The sequence below is a fragment of the Pleurodeles waltl genome, chromosome 6, assembly GCF_031143425.1.
Source record: "Pleurodeles waltl isolate 20211129_DDA chromosome 6, aPleWal1.hap1.20221129, whole genome shotgun sequence".
Lineage (NCBI taxonomy): Eukaryota > Metazoa > Chordata > Amphibia > Caudata > Salamandridae > Pleurodeles > Pleurodeles waltl.
In genome coordinates, this window is record NC_090445.1 from 17,640,129 (window position 1) to 17,654,972 (window position 14,844).

A 14,844-nucleotide genomic window follows, 5' to 3' on the forward strand; every position below is an offset into this window, starting at 1 on the left:
CAAGCTGTGGTGTACAGCTGTAGGTATGTCCTCTGCTGTCTAGCTATGGTGTACAGCTGTAGGTATGTCCTCTGCTGTCTAGCTATGGTGTACAGCTGTAGGTATGTCCATCTATGCTGTCTAGCTATGGTGTACAGCTGTAGGTATGTCCGTCTATGCTGTCTAACTATGGTGTACAGCTGTAGGTATGACCGTCTATGCTGTCTAGCTATGGTGTACAGCTGTAGGTATGTCCTGTGCTGTCTAGCTATGGTGTACACCTGTAGGTATGTCTCTCTATCTGTGGTGTACAGCTGTACGTATGTCCTGTAGGTATGTCCTCTGCTGTCTAGCTATGGTGTACAGCTGTAGGTATGTCCGTCTATGCTGTACAGCTGTAGGTATGTCCTCTGCAGTCTAGCTATGGTGTACAGCTGTAGGTATGTCCGTCTATGCTGTCTAGCTGTGGTGTACAGCTGTAGGTATGTCCTATGCTGTCTAGCTATGGTGTACAGCTGTAGGTATGTCCTATGCTGTCTAGCTGTGGTGTACAGCTGTAGGTATGTCCTCTGCTGTCTAGCTATGGTGTACAGCTGTAGGTATGTCTGTCTATGCTGTCTAGCTATGGTGTACAGCTGTAGGTATGTCCGTCTATGCTGTCTAGCTGTGGTGTACAGCTGTAGGTATGTCTGTCTAGCTGTGGTGTACAGCTGTAGGTATGTCTGTCTATGCTGTCTAACTGTGGTGTACAGCTGTAGGTATGTCTGTCTATGCTGTCTAGCTGTGGTGTACAGCTGTAGGTATGTCCTATGTTGTCTAGCTGTGGTGTACACCTGTAGGTATGTCCTCTGCTGTCTAGCTATGGTGTACACCTGTAGGTATGTCCTCTGCTGTCTAGCTGTGGTGTACAGCTGTAGGTATGTCTGTCTATGCTTTCTAGCTATGGTGTACAGCTGTAGGTATGTCCTCTGCTGTCTAGCTGTGGTGTACAGCTGTAGGTATGTCCTCTGCTGTCTAGCTATGGTGTACAGCTGTAGGTATGTCCTGTGCTGTCTGGCTGTGATGTGTTGCTGTAGGTATGTCCTCTGCTGTCTAGCTGTGGTGTACAGCTGTAGGTATGTCATGTGCTGTCTAGCTATGGTGTACAGCTGTAGGTATTTCTCCTAGCTCTAGTGAAGAGCTTTAGGTAAGTTCCTCCATCAGATTCAGCTCTAGTTGTAGATATATTCTACTCCTCACTGTAGCTCTAGTGTAGGGCTGGAGGTATGTTTTTTCTGTAGATGCCAGCTAAGGTGGAGCTGTAGATGTGTTCGTCATAGATGGCATGCCATGTTTCAACATTGGTTTGATTGTGTGGATGGCCAGTCAGATTTGAGCGAGGCTTGGATGCATGGATGGCATGCCACATTTGAGCCAGAGTTTGAATGCATGTGTGCCATGACAGATTTAAGCCATAATTTGAATGCCTGGATGCCATGTCAGATTTGAGCTGGGTTTAAATGTGATGTCAGATTTACAGCAGGCTTGCATGCATGGATGCATTGTTAGGTTTGAGCTGGGGTTTAAATACAGGGACGCCAAGTCAGATTTGAGCTGAGGTTAGAATGTGTAGATGCCAAAGCAGATTTGAGAGGATCTTGAATACACAAATGGCATGTCAGGTTTGAGAGGGGTGTGCATGCATGCATGCAAGGACTGTAAGATTTGAGCCTGGCTTTAATACATGAATGACATCTCATATATGGGCCAGGATTGCATGAATAAATGGATGGCATAACAGATGGAAGCTGGGCTTGCGTGCATGTATGGATAGCATGTTAGATTTGAGCCAGGGTTGCATACATGTGTGGCATGTCCAAGTTGAGGTGGACTTGCATGCATGTATGCCATGTCATATTTGAGCCACAGTTTGAATTTTGGCCACAGCTTGTTGCAAGGCTGCCATAATAGATTGGAGCTCGAGTTTGAATGCATACCTGCCATATTTAGCTTGAGCCAGGGTTAAAATGTGTAGATGCCATGTTAAGTTTGAGTCCTGGTTTGAATGTATGTGATGCCATGTTAGATTTGAGCCAGAATTTGCATGTGTGGATGTCATGTCATTTTTGAGCCTGGGTATAAATGTCTAGATGTCATGTCTCATTTGAGCTGGGATTTGAATGCTTGAATGCCATGCCGGATTTGAGCCAAGGTTTAAATGTGTTGATTCTATGTCAGATTCTAGCCGGAGTTTGAATGTGGTGATGCCAGGGTTTTAATCTATGGATTTACTATCAGATTGGACACAGGGTTTGAATGCATGGATGGCATGTCAAATTTGTCCCAAACTTGTATGCATGGATGGCATGTCAAGTTAAACCTGGGCTTGTTTGCATGGATGGCATGTCAGATTTGACCTGGGCTTGTATGCATGGATGGCATGTCAGATTTGACCTGGGCTTGTTTGCATGGGTGGCATGTCAGATTTGACCTGGGCTTGTATGCATGGATGGCATGTCAGATTTGTCCCGAACTTGTATGCATGGATGGCATGTCAGATTTGACCTGGGCTTGTATGCATGGATGGCATGTCAGATTTGACCTGGGCTTGTATGCATGGATGGCATGTCAGATTTGACCTGGGCTTGTTTGCATGGGTGGCATGTCAGATTTGACCTAGACTTGTATGCATGGATGGCATGTCAGGTTAAACCTGGGCTTGTTTGCATGGATGGCATGTCAGATTTTACCTGGACTTGTATGCATGGCTGGCATGTCAGATTTTACCTAGACTTGGGTGCATGGATGGCATGTCAGTTTTGACCCGAACTTGTATGCATGGGTGGCATGTCAGATTTAACCCGGACTTGTATACATGGATGGCACATCACATTTGTCCTGGATTTGGGTGCATAGCTGTCATGTCAGATTTGACCTGAACTTGTGTGCATGGATGGTATGTCGTATTTGACCTCGACCTGGGTGCAAGGATGGCATGTCCGATTTGACCTGGGCTTGTATACATGGATAGCATATCAGATTTGACCTGGACTTGTATGTATGGAGGGCATGTTAGGTTTGACCTGGGGTTTGAATGTGTGGATGCAGTGTTAGATTCGAGCTGGGTATGCATGCATGCATGGGTGGATGGCATGTCAGATCTGAGCTATAGTTTCAATGCACGGATGCCACGTCAGATTGGAGCCAGGGTTTGAATGCATGAATACATGTCCGATTTGAGCCGGGGTTTGAATACATGTCCGATTTGAGCCGGGGTTTGAATGAGTGGCTGACATATCAGATTTGGAGATTGCACTCCTGCTTACTCCTTGTGTCAAAAACAACAATGTCCAACATCGCGGCAAGGATAAGTAGAGCGTTTGTGGTGAGTTTGAGCCATAAGTTGAACCCGGATGAAGACTGGCTGTGCTGTAAGTGTTTCCCAGAATGGAATTTGATCTTTCTTTCTCCCCAGACTCCATGCTAATAGTCCAAAATTAAACCGAACTGCATTGTGCTGCGTGGTTGGCCCTTGTGTAGGCCCATGGTGTATTCTGTTGGGCGCTCTGATTGAAGGTCAGAGCTCTAGTGGAGGGCTATTAGTATGCCCTGCTAGGTACTGTGGTTCTAGTGTAGATATGTAGATGCACTCTTGTTCCAGAGCACTGCTAGGTGTGTTCTGACTTTAGTGTGCCCTGGTGCAAATGTGCTCCACTCCATAGGTATGTATGTGTCCTGGCGGTGGTGTGCCCTGCTGTGTGCCTTGGTGCACTGGTGCTCCACTCAGAAATATGCATGTATCCTGGCTCCAGTGTGGAGTTTTAGATTCTAACAGTTGTACTCTTCCACTAGTATAGAATCACACAGCTGTGTGTCCTGGCTGTAGTCTAGTGCTGTAGGTGTACTCTCCTGCTAGTGTTAATGCACACTGTGTAGCCTGGCTGAAGTCTAGTGCTGTAGGCTTACTCTGGCTCTAGTTTAGAGCTATAGATACTCCTGTATGCCACAGCTGTGGCCTAGTGCTGTAGATGTACTCTGGCTCTAGTGTAGATGAACACTCCTGGGTGCCCTGGCTGCAGTCTAGTGCTGTAGGTGTAATCTGCCTCAAGTGTAGACTTGTAGATGCGCTCTGAGTCCAGAGCAGGGGTATAGGTGTGCTTTACCTATATTGTAGATGTTTAGATGACCTCTGAATCCAGAGCAGAGATGCAGGTGTGCTCTACCTCTAGTGTAGATGTTAGATGCCTTCTGAGTCCAGAGGAGGGATGTAGGTGTGCTCTACCTCTAGTGTAGATGTTTAGATGCCCTCTGACTCCATAGCAGGGGTGTAGGTGTGCCCGGCCTCTAGTGTAGATGTTTAGATGCCCTCTGACTCCGTAGCAGGGGTGTAGGTGTGCTCTGCCTCTAGTGTAGATGTTTAGATGCTCTGACTCCGTAGCAGGGGTGTAGGTGTGCTCTGCCTCTAGTGTAGATGTTTAGATGCTCTCTGACTCCGTAGCAGGGGTGTAGGTGTGCTCTGCCTCTAGTGTAGATGTTTAGATGCTCTCTGACTCCGTAGCGGGGTGTAGGTGTGCTCTACCTCTAGTGTAGATGTTAGATGCCTTCTGAGTCCAGAGGAGGGATGTAGGTGTGCTCTACCTCTAGTGTAGATGTTTAGATGCTCTCTGACTCCGTAGCGGGGGTGTAGGTGTGCTCTGCCTCTAGTGTAGATGTTAGATGCTCTCTGACTCCATAGCAGGGATGTAGGTGTGCTCTACCTCTAGTGTAGATGTTAGATGCCTTCTGAGTCCAGAGGAGGGCTGTAGGTGTGCTCGGCCTCTAGTGTAGATGTTTAGATGCCCTCTGACTCCATAGCAGGGGTGTAGGTGTGCCCGGCCTCTAGTGTAGATGTTTAGATGCCCTCTGACTCCGTAGCAGGGGTGTAGGTGTGCTCTGCCTCTAGTGTAGATGTTTAGATGCTCTGACTCCGTAGCAGGGGTGTAGGTGTGCTCTACCTCTAGTGTAGATGTTTAGATGCTCTGACTCCGTAGCAGGGGTGTAGGTGTGCTCTGCCTCTAGTGTAGATGTTTAGATGCCCTCTGACTCCATAGCAGGGGTGTAGGTGTGCTCTATCTCTAGTGTAGATGTTTAGATGCCCTCTGACTCCGTAGCAGGGGTGTAGGTGTGCTCTGCCTCTAGTGTAGATGTTAGATTCTCTCTGACTCCGTAGCAGGGGTGTAGGTGTGCTCTGCCTCTAGTGTAGATGTTTAGATGCTCTCTGCCTCCGTAGCAGGGGTGTAGGTGTGCTCTACCTCTAGTGTAGATGTTTAGATGCCCTCTAGCTCCAGAGCAGAGGTGTAGGTGTGCTCGGCCTCTAGTGTAGATGTTTAGATGCTCTCTGACTCCGTAGCAGGGGTGTAGGTGTGCTCTGCCTCTAGTGTAGATGTTTAGATGCCCTCTAGCTCCAGAGCAGAGGTGTAGGTGTGCTCGGCCTCTAGTGTAGATGTTTAGATGCCCTCTGACTCCGTAGCAGGGGTGTAGGTGTGCTCTACCTCTAGTGTAGATGTTAGATTCTCTCTGACTCCGTAGCAGGGGTGTAGGTGTGCTCTACCTCTAGTGTGGATGTTTAGATGCTCTCTGACTCCGTAGCAGGGGTGTAGGTGTGCTCTGCCTCTAGTGTAGATGTTTAGATGCCCTCTGACTCCGTAGCAGGGGTGTAGGTGTGCCCGGCCTCTAGTGTAGATGTTTAGATGCCCTCTGACTCCGTAGCAGGGGTGTAGGTGTGCTCTATCTCTAGTGTAGATGTTTAGATGCCCTCTGACTCCGTAGCAGGGGTGTAGGTGTGCTCTATCTCTAGTGTAGATGTTTAGATGCCCTCTAGCTCCAGAGGTGTAGGTGTGGTTGGCCTCTAGTGTAGATGTTTAGATGCCCTCTAGGTCCAGAGCAGAGGTATGGGTGTGGTTGGCCTCTAGTGTAGATGTTAAGATGCCCTCTGACTCCGTAGCAGGGGTGTAGGTGTGCCCGGCCTCTAGTGTAGATGTTAAGATGCCCTCTGACTCCGTAGCAGGGGTGTAGGTGCGCTCTATCTCTAGTGTAGATGTTTAGATGCCCTCTGACTCCGTAGCAGGGGTGTAGGTGTGCTCTGCTTGTAACACAGAGTACAATAGCACATGCGCTGTCATGGATTTCACCACCCGTCTCTTGTTCTCCTTCCAGATTGTCTGCTACATCTACTGCACCCGCATCATTGCCATCCTCATCAAGATCATTGTTCCCTTCCAGTGGAAGTGGCTGTACGAGGTACGGATTGACGCTGCTTGCTTGTGTGGTGCTGATTACTAGTGAGGCTCTGTCACCTACAGAAGCACTGAGGCCAGTGAGCTTTATAGTGCACATGGCTAGTGAGGCTCTAGGAGGTAAGCGAACACTGCGGCGAGCTTTATAGTGCACATGGCTAGTGAGGCCCTAGGAGGTACGCAAACACTGCGGCGAGCTTTATAGTGCACATGGCTAGTGAGGCCCTAGGAGGTACGCAAACACTGCGGCGAGCTTTATAGTGCACATGGCTAGTGAGGCCCTAGGAGGTACGCAAACACTGCGGCGAGCTTTAAAGTAGACATGGATAGTGAGGCCCTAGGAGGTACGCAAACACTGCGGCAAGCTTTATAGTGCACATGGCTAGTGAGGCCCTAGGAGATACGCAAACACTGCGGCGAGCTTTATAGTGCACATGGCCAGTGAGGCCCTAGGAGGCACGGAAACACTGCGGCGAGCTTTATAGTTCACATGGCTAGTGAGGCCCTAGGAGGCACGGAAACACTGCGGCGAGCTTTATAGTGCACATGGCTAGTGAGGCCCTGGGAGGTACGGAAACACTGTGGCAAGCTTTATAGTAGACATGGTTAGTGAGGCCCTAGGAGGTACAGAAATACTGCGGGGAGCTTTATAGTGCACATGGCTAGTGAGGCCCTAGGAGGTACGGAAACACTGCAGCGAGCTTTATAGTGCACATGGCTAGTGAGGCCCTAGGAGGTACGGAAACACTGCGGCGAGCTTTATAGTGCACATGGCTAGTGAGGCCCTAGGAGGCATGCAAGCACTGCGGCGAGCTTTATAGTGCACATGGTTAGTGAGGCCCTAGGAGGCACGCAAGCACTGCGGCGAGCTTTATAGTGCACATGGCTAGTGAGGCCCTAGGAGGTACGGAAACACTGCGGCAAGCTTTATAGTGCACATGGTTAGTGAGGCTCTAGGAGGTATGGAAACACTGCGGCGAGCTTTATAGTGCACATGGTTAGTGAGGTCCTAGGAGGTATGGAATCACTGCGGCGAGCTTTATAGTGCACATGGCTAGTGAGGCCCTAGGAGGTACGCAAACACTGCGGCGAGCTTTATAGTGCACATGGCTAGTGAGGCCCTAGGAGGCACGCAAGCACTGCAGCGAGCTTTATAGTGCACATGGCTAGTGAGGTTCTAGGAGGTATGGAAACACTGCGGCGAGCTTTATAGTGGACATGGCTAGTGAGGCCCTAGGAGGCACGCAAACACTGCGGCGAGCTTTATAGTGCACATGGCTAGTGAGGCCCTAGGAGGCACGGAAACACTGCGGCGAGCTTTATAGTGCACATGGCTAGTGAGGCCCTAGGAGGCACGCAAACACTGCGGCATCTTTATAGTAGACATGGTTAGTGAGGCTCTAGGAGGTACAGAAACACTGCAGCGAGCTTTATAGTGCACATGGTTAGTGAGGCTCTAGGAGGTACAGAAACACTGCAGCAAGCTTTATAGTGCACATGGCTAGTGAGGCCCTGGGAGGCACGCTAACACTGCGGCGAGCTTTATAGTAGACCTGGTTAGTGAGGGTCTAAGGTGGTGAAACACTGCAGCTAACTTTATAGTGCAGATCGCCACTTGAAACACTTCTGCAAGCTTTGTTGTCCAGATTTCGAGTGAGGGCCTACGAGGTACTGACACACTGCATCAGCCTCTGCAGCGTGGGTGGTTAGTGCTGAATTATTTTTTAAAAGGCCCAGTGAACCCTGAAGGTTTTTTTTTTTTCAGAAGAGTGACTGGTGCAGTCAGCGCTCTCAGTGCTTAGTCCTCTGAATGCAGTGGGCGTCCGGCTCTTCAGCACTCACTCATTGAGAGATCATACACTGATTAAAAGTATTCAGCGTCCAAGCTGAGGGTTTGCAGATTCAGTCTTTGCCAAGTCCATCTGCTAAGGGCAGAGCTGTAGGTGATGCCTGGTATGTTGCAAAGTCTTCTTGACAAGCAGTTACCAATAATTCAGCCTCGGTAGAGCAGCATTTGTTGCAGATGCCAGGATGATCCAAACTGGAAATAACATTTGTTTTCTGACCCTCTCCTGCAGCTGTTGGATGAGTTGGCCACGTTGCTCTTCTTCGTGCTGACCGGGTACAAGTTTCGGCCAGCGTCTGATAACCCATACTTGCAGCTTCCTCAGGACGATGACGACCTGGAGATGGACGCAGTGTAAGTGTACTTGTGTTTCCAAAGCAACACCTCTCACCTGGCTCTGGTCATGGTGCCGAGGGCAAGTAATCGCCTTGTGTTTCCAAAGCATCACCTCTTACCTAGCTCTGGTGCAGTTAAGGGGCGTGGTGCCGAGGGCAAGTAATTGCCTTGTGTTTCCTAAGCATCGCCTCTCACCTGGCTCTGGTGCAGTGAAGGGTCATGGTGCTGAGGGCAAGTAATCGCCTTGTTTCCTAAGCATCACCTCTTGGCTGGCTCTGGTGCAGTTAAGGGGTGTGGTGCCGACGGCAAGTAATCGCCTTGTGTTTCCTTAGCATCACCTCTTACCTAGCTCTGGTGCAGTGAAGGGGCATGTTGCCGAGGGCAAGTAATCGCCTTGTGTTCCCTGCCCCGTTTGGTCCTGGTGAAGGGGGCTCCTTTTCCTAAAAGATCTGGGGGGTAAGTAGGAGGATCACGCCTGCCTGAAGGATCTGAAGGGGCAGTTTGGGGAGAGCGGGTAGATCACCTCCTGGTCTTGCTGTGCTCCTGTGTAGCCCCACCTCTCCCTGGAAGATCCACAGGGTCAGGCTAAGGAGGGCAGGCAGTAATATCCCCCCTTGCTCTGCCCTGCTGGTGGTCATCTCTAACTCTGAAAATGAAAGGGGGGTGCCTAAACAACCCTGTGCACATCTGGGCATCAAGAACAATGAATAGAAAGACAGGATGTGCCAGGAACACGTCGCCTCAAGATGATTCTCGCAGTGAAGCCAAAATATTTACTGGAATCCAATACAAATGGTTGTGTGTAATTATTTAATGTTCTTATTCGTGGTCTGGTGCAGTTAAGGGACACCAAAGACGTGAGGAGTGAGCTTAAAGACGTACACACAAAACCCAGGGAAAGAAACTCACTCAGAGTGTCTATACAGTTAAAAGCACTTAAAAAAAGTCACAACTTTTCCAGCATTTGATTCCTTTCCAAGAGCTTTTAAAGTGGCCGTGCCTTCCAGTGAGATTCCAGTCCAATTCTGTAGGGGTAGTTGCAGGATGTAGCAGAACAATTTGGGAGGGACACCCCTGGAGTATGTATTGCACAGGAACCATCCGGCAGTCCTTTAATTCAGTTATAATTATAATTCAACTCCTCCAAAGGGATGTCGACACGTTTTGGCCAGAGTGATTAAGGGCGTTCTCAGGACATGAGAGGAAATAGAAATGTGTTAGCCAGTCTGTGACTAATCAGTATCCACAGGCAAAAATTTAAAAAATCCAGTATTGCTACATAGAACAGGGTTGCCATCAGCCTAGACCCCCTCTCACTGAAGCCTGCCCTTACCATTCCAGAGCCCACCGCTGGCAACCTAGACCCCCTCTACCTGGAGCTTAAACATGTCATTCTAGAGCCCCCCTGCTGGCAGCCTAGATCCTCTAACTGGAGCCAGCTGGTGTCATTCCAGAGTCCCCTTCTGGCAACTGGACCCTGCATGTGGCATTTGTGAGCCTCTACCGGCTGCCTAGACCCTTCTAACTGGAACCTGCAGCTGCCATTCCAGAGCCCTCGCCGGCAGCCTAGACCCCTCTATCTGAAGCTCCCCTGCTGACAGCCTAGACCCCTCTATCTGAAGCCTGCAGGTGCCATAGCCCCCCTGCTGACAGCCTGGACCCCTCTATCTGGAGCCTGCAGGTGCCAGAGGCCCCCTGCTGACAGCCTGGACCCTTCTATCTGAAGCTTACAGGTGCCGGAGCCCCCCCCCCTGCTGACAGCCTGGACCCCTCTATCTGAAGCTCCCCTGCTGACAGCCTGGACTCCTCTATCTGGAGCCTGCAGGTGCCAGAGCCCCCCTGCTGACAGCCTAGACCCCTCTATCTGGAGCCTGCAGGTGCTGGAGCCCCCCTGCTGACAGCCTGGACCCCTCTAACTGGAGCCTGCAGGTGCCGGAGCCCCCCTGCTGACAGCCTGGACCCCTCTATCTGAAGCCTGCAGGTGCCGGAGCCCCCCTGCTGACAGCCTGGACCCCTCTATCTGGAGCCTGCAGGTGCCAGAGGCTCCCTGCTGACAGCCTGGACCCCTCTAACTGGAGCCTGCAGGTGCCGTAGCCCCCCTGCTGACAGCCTAGACCCCTCTATCTGAAGCTCCCCTGCTGACAGCCTAGACCCCTCTATCTGGAGCCTGCAGGTGCCGGAGCCCCCCTGCTGACAGCCTGGACCCCTCCAACTGGAGCCTGCAGGTGCCAGAGGCCCCCTGCTGACAGCCTGAACCCCTCTATCTGAAGCCTGCAGGTGCCGGAGCCCCCCTGCTGACGGCCTGGACCCCTCTATCTGAAGCCTGCAGGTGCCAGAGGCCCCCTGCTGACAGCCTGGACCCCTCTATCTGAAGCCTGCAGGGGCCCCCCTGCTGACAGCCTGGACCACTCTATCTGGAGCCTGCAGGTGCCAGAGGCCCCCTGCTGACAGCCTGGACCCCTCTATCTGGAGCCTGCAGGTGCCAGAGCCCCCCTGCTGACAGCCTAGACCCCTCTATCTGAAGCTCCCCTGCTGACAGCGTAGACCCCTCTATCTGAAGCCTGCAGGTGCCGGAACCCCCCTGCTGACAGCCTGGACCCCTCTATCTGCAGCCTGCAGGTGCCAGAGATCCCCTGCTGACAGCCTGAACCCCTCTAACTGGAGCCTGCAGGTGCCGTAGCCCCCCTGCTGACAGCCTAGACCCCTCTATCTGAAGTTCCCCTGCTGACAGCCTAGACCCCTCTATCTGGAGCCTGCAGGTGCCGGAGCCCCCCTGCTGACAGCCTGGACCCCTGTATCTGAAGCTTGCAGGTACCGGAGCCCCACTGCTGACAGCCTGGACCCCTCTATCTGGAGCCTGCAGGTGCCAGAGCCCCCCTGCTGACAGCCTAGACCCCTCTATCTGAAGCTCCCCTGCTGACAGCGTAGACCCCTCTATCTAAAGCCTGCAGGTGCCGGAACCCCCCTGCTGACAGCCTGGACCCCTCTATCTGCAGCCTGCAGGTGCCAGAGATCCCTTGCTGACAGCCTGAACCCCTCTAACTGGAGCCTGCAGGTGCCGTAGCCCCCCTGCTGACAGCCTAGACCCCTCTATCTGAAGTTCCCCTGCTGACAGCCTAGACCCCTCTATCTGGAGCCTGCAGGTGCCGGAGCCCCCCTGCTGACAGCCTGGACCCCTGTATCTGAAGCTTGCAGGTACCGGAGCCCCCCTGCTGACAGCCTAGACCCCTCTATCTGAAGCTCCCCTGCTGACAGCGTAGACCCCTCTATCTAAAGCCTGCAGGTGCCGGAACCCCCCTGCTGACAGCCTGGACCCCTCTATCTGCAGCCTGCAGGTGCCAGAGATCCCTTGCTGACAGCCTGAACCCCTCTAACTGGAGCCTGCAGGTGCCGTAGCCCCCCTGCTGACAGCCTAGACCCCTCTATCTGAAGTTCCCCTGCTGACAGCCTAGACCCCTCTATCTGGAGCCTGCAGGTGCCGGAGCCCCCCTGCTGACAGCCTGGACCCCTGTATCTGAAGCTTGCAGGTACCGGAGCCCCACTGCTGACAGCCTGGACCCCTCTATCTGGAGCCTGCAGGTGCCGGAGCCCCCCTGCTGACAGCCTAGACCCCTCTAACTGGAGCCTGCAGGTGCCAGAGGCCCCCTGCTGACAGCCTGGACCCCTCTATCTGAAGCCTGCAGGTGCCAGAGGCCCCCTGCTGACAGCCTGGACCCCTCTATATGAAGCCTGCAGGTGCAGGGGCCCCCCTGCTGACAGCCTGGACCCCTCTATCTGAAGCCCCCCTGCTGACAGCCTGGACCCCTCTATCTGAAGCTCCCCTGCTGACAGCCTAGACCCCTCTATCTGGAGCCTGCAGGTGCCGGAGCCCCCCCTGCTGACAGCCTGGACCCCTCTATCTGGAGCCTGCAGGTGCCGGAGCCCCCCTGCTGACAGCCTGGACCCCTCTATCTGAAGCCCCCCTGCTGATAGCCTGGACCCCTCTATCTGAAGCTCCCCTGCTGACAGCCTAGACCCCTCTATCTGGAGCCAGCAGGTGCCGGAGCCCCCCCTACTGACAGCCTGGACCCCTCTATCTGGAGCCTGCAGGTGCCGGAGCCCCCCTGCTGACAGCCTGGACCCCTCTATCTGGAGCCTGCAGGTGCCGGAGCGCCCCTGCTGACAGCCTGGACCCCTCTATCTGGAGCCTGTAGGTGCCAGAGCCCCCCTGCTGACAGCCTAGACCCCTCTATCTGGGAGCCTGCAGGTGTCAGAGGCCCCCTGCTGACAGCCTGGACCCCTCTATCTGAAGCCTGCAGGTGCCAGAGGCCCCCTGCTGACAGCCTAGACCCCTCTATCTGAAGCTCCCCTGCTGACAGCCTAGACCCCTCTATCTGAAGCCTGCAGGTGCCATAGCCCCCCTGCTGACAGCCTGGACCCCTCTATCTGGAGCCTGCAGGTGCCAAAGGCCCCCTGCTGACAGCCTGGACCCTCCTATCTGAAGCTTACAGGTGCCGGAGCCCCCCCCCCTGCTGACAGCCTGGACCCCTCTATCTTAAGCTCCCCTGCTGACAGCCTGGACCCCTCTATCTGGAGCCTGCAGGTGCCGGAGCCCCCCCTGCTGACAGCCTGGACCCCTCTATCTGAAGACTGCAGGTGCCGGAGCCCCCCTGCTGACAGCCTGGACCCCTCTATCTGGAGCCTGCAGGTGCCAGAGGCTCCCTGCTGACAGCCTGGACCCCTCTAACTGGAGCCTGCAGGTGCCGTAGCCCCCCTGCTGACAGCCTAGACCCCTCTATCTGAAGCTCCCCTGCTGACAGCCTAGACCCCTCTATCTGGAGCCTGCAGGTGCCGGAGCCCCCCTGCTGACAGCCTGGACCCCTCCAACTGGAGCCTGCAGGTGCCAGAGGCCCCCTGCTGACAGCCTGAACCCCTCTAACTGGAGCCTGCAGGTGCCGGAGCCCCCCTGCTGACAGCCTAGACCCCTGTATCTTAAGCTCCCCTGCTGACAGCCTAGACCCCTCTATCTGGAGCCTGCAGGTGCCAGAGGCCCCCTGCTGACAGCCTGGACCCCTCTATCTGAAGCCTGCAGGTGCCGGAGCCCCCCTGCTGACGGCCTGGACCCCTCTATCTGAAGCCTGCAGGTGCCAGAGGCCCCCTGCTGACAGCCTGGACCCCTCTATCTGAAGCCTGCAGGTGCCAGAGGCCCCCTGCTGACAGCCTGGACCCCTCTATCTGAAGCCTGCAGGTGCAGGTGCCCCCCTGCTGACAGCCTGGACCCCTCTATCTGGAGCCTGCAGGTGCCAGAGGCCCCCTGCTGACAGCCTGGACCCCTATATCTGGAGCCTGCAGGTGCCGGAGCCCCCCTGCTGACAGCCTGGACCCCTCTATCTGAAGCCTGCAGGTGCTGGAGCCCCCCTGCTGACAGCCTGGACCCCTCTATCTGAAGCCCCCTTGCTGACAGCCTGGACCCCTCTATCTGGAGCCTGCAGGTGCCGGAGCCCCCCTGCTGACAGCCTAGACCCCTCTAACTGGAGCCTGCAGGTGCCAGAGGCCCCCTGCTGACAGCCTGGACCCCTCTATCTGAAGCCTGCAGGTGCCAGAGGCCCCCTGCTGACAACCTGGACCCCTCTATATGAAGCCTGCAGGTGCAGGGGCCCCCCTGCTGACAGCCTGGACCCCTCTATCTGAAGCCCCCCTGCTGACAGCCTGGACCCCTCTATCTGAAGCCCCCCTGCTGACAGCCTGGACCCCTCTATCTGGAGCCTGCAGGTGCCGGAGTCCCCCTGCTGACAGCCTAGACCCCTCTATCTGAAGCTCCCCTGCTGACAGCCTGGACCCCTCTATCTGAAGCCTGCAGGTGCCGGAGCTCCCCTGCTGACAGCCTGGACCCCTCTATCTGAAGCCCCCCTGCTGACAGCCTAGACCCCTCTATCCGAAGCTTGCAGGTGCCGGAGCCCCCCTGCTGACAGCCTGGACCCCTCTATCTGGAGCCTGCACGTGCCGGAGCCCCCCTGCTGACAGCCTGGACCCCTCTAACTGAGCCTGCAGGTGCCAGAGTTCCCCTGCTGACAGCCTGAACCCCTCTAACTGGAGCCTGCAGGTGCCGTAGCCCCCCTGCTGACAGCCTAGAACCCTCTATCTGAATCTCCCCTGCTGACAGCCTAGACCCCTCTATCTGGAGCCTGCAGGTGCCGGAGCCCCCCTGCTGACAGCCTGGACCCCTCTATCTGAAGCCTGGAGGTGCCGGAGCCCCCTGCTGACAGCCTGGATCCCTCTATCTGGAGCCTGCAGGTGCCGGAGCCCCCCTGCTGACAGCCTAGACCCCTCTATCTGAAGCTCCCCTGCTGACAGCCTAGACCCTCTATCTGGAGCCTGCAGGTGCCAGAGTTCCCCTGCTGACAGCCTGAACCCCTCTAACTGGAGCCTGCAGGTGCCGGAGCCCCCCTG

The 14,844-nt window shown here is 54.4% G+C and overlaps 1 protein-coding gene across 1 annotated transcript in view; it reads left to right on the forward strand.

Moving 5' to 3' along the window:
- The window catches only part of GPR107 (G protein-coupled receptor 107), a 202,503-nt gene that overhangs the window by 166,315 nt on the left and 21,344 nt on the right, over nt 1-14,844 (forward strand). The window contains exons 16-17 of the mRNA XM_069237052.1: nt 6,154-6,237; nt 8,312-8,433. Of these exons, the coding sequence (XP_069093153.1) occupies nt 6,154-6,237; nt 8,312-8,433 (206 nt within the window). The remainder of the gene's footprint in view (nt 1-6,153; nt 6,238-8,311; nt 8,434-14,844) is intronic.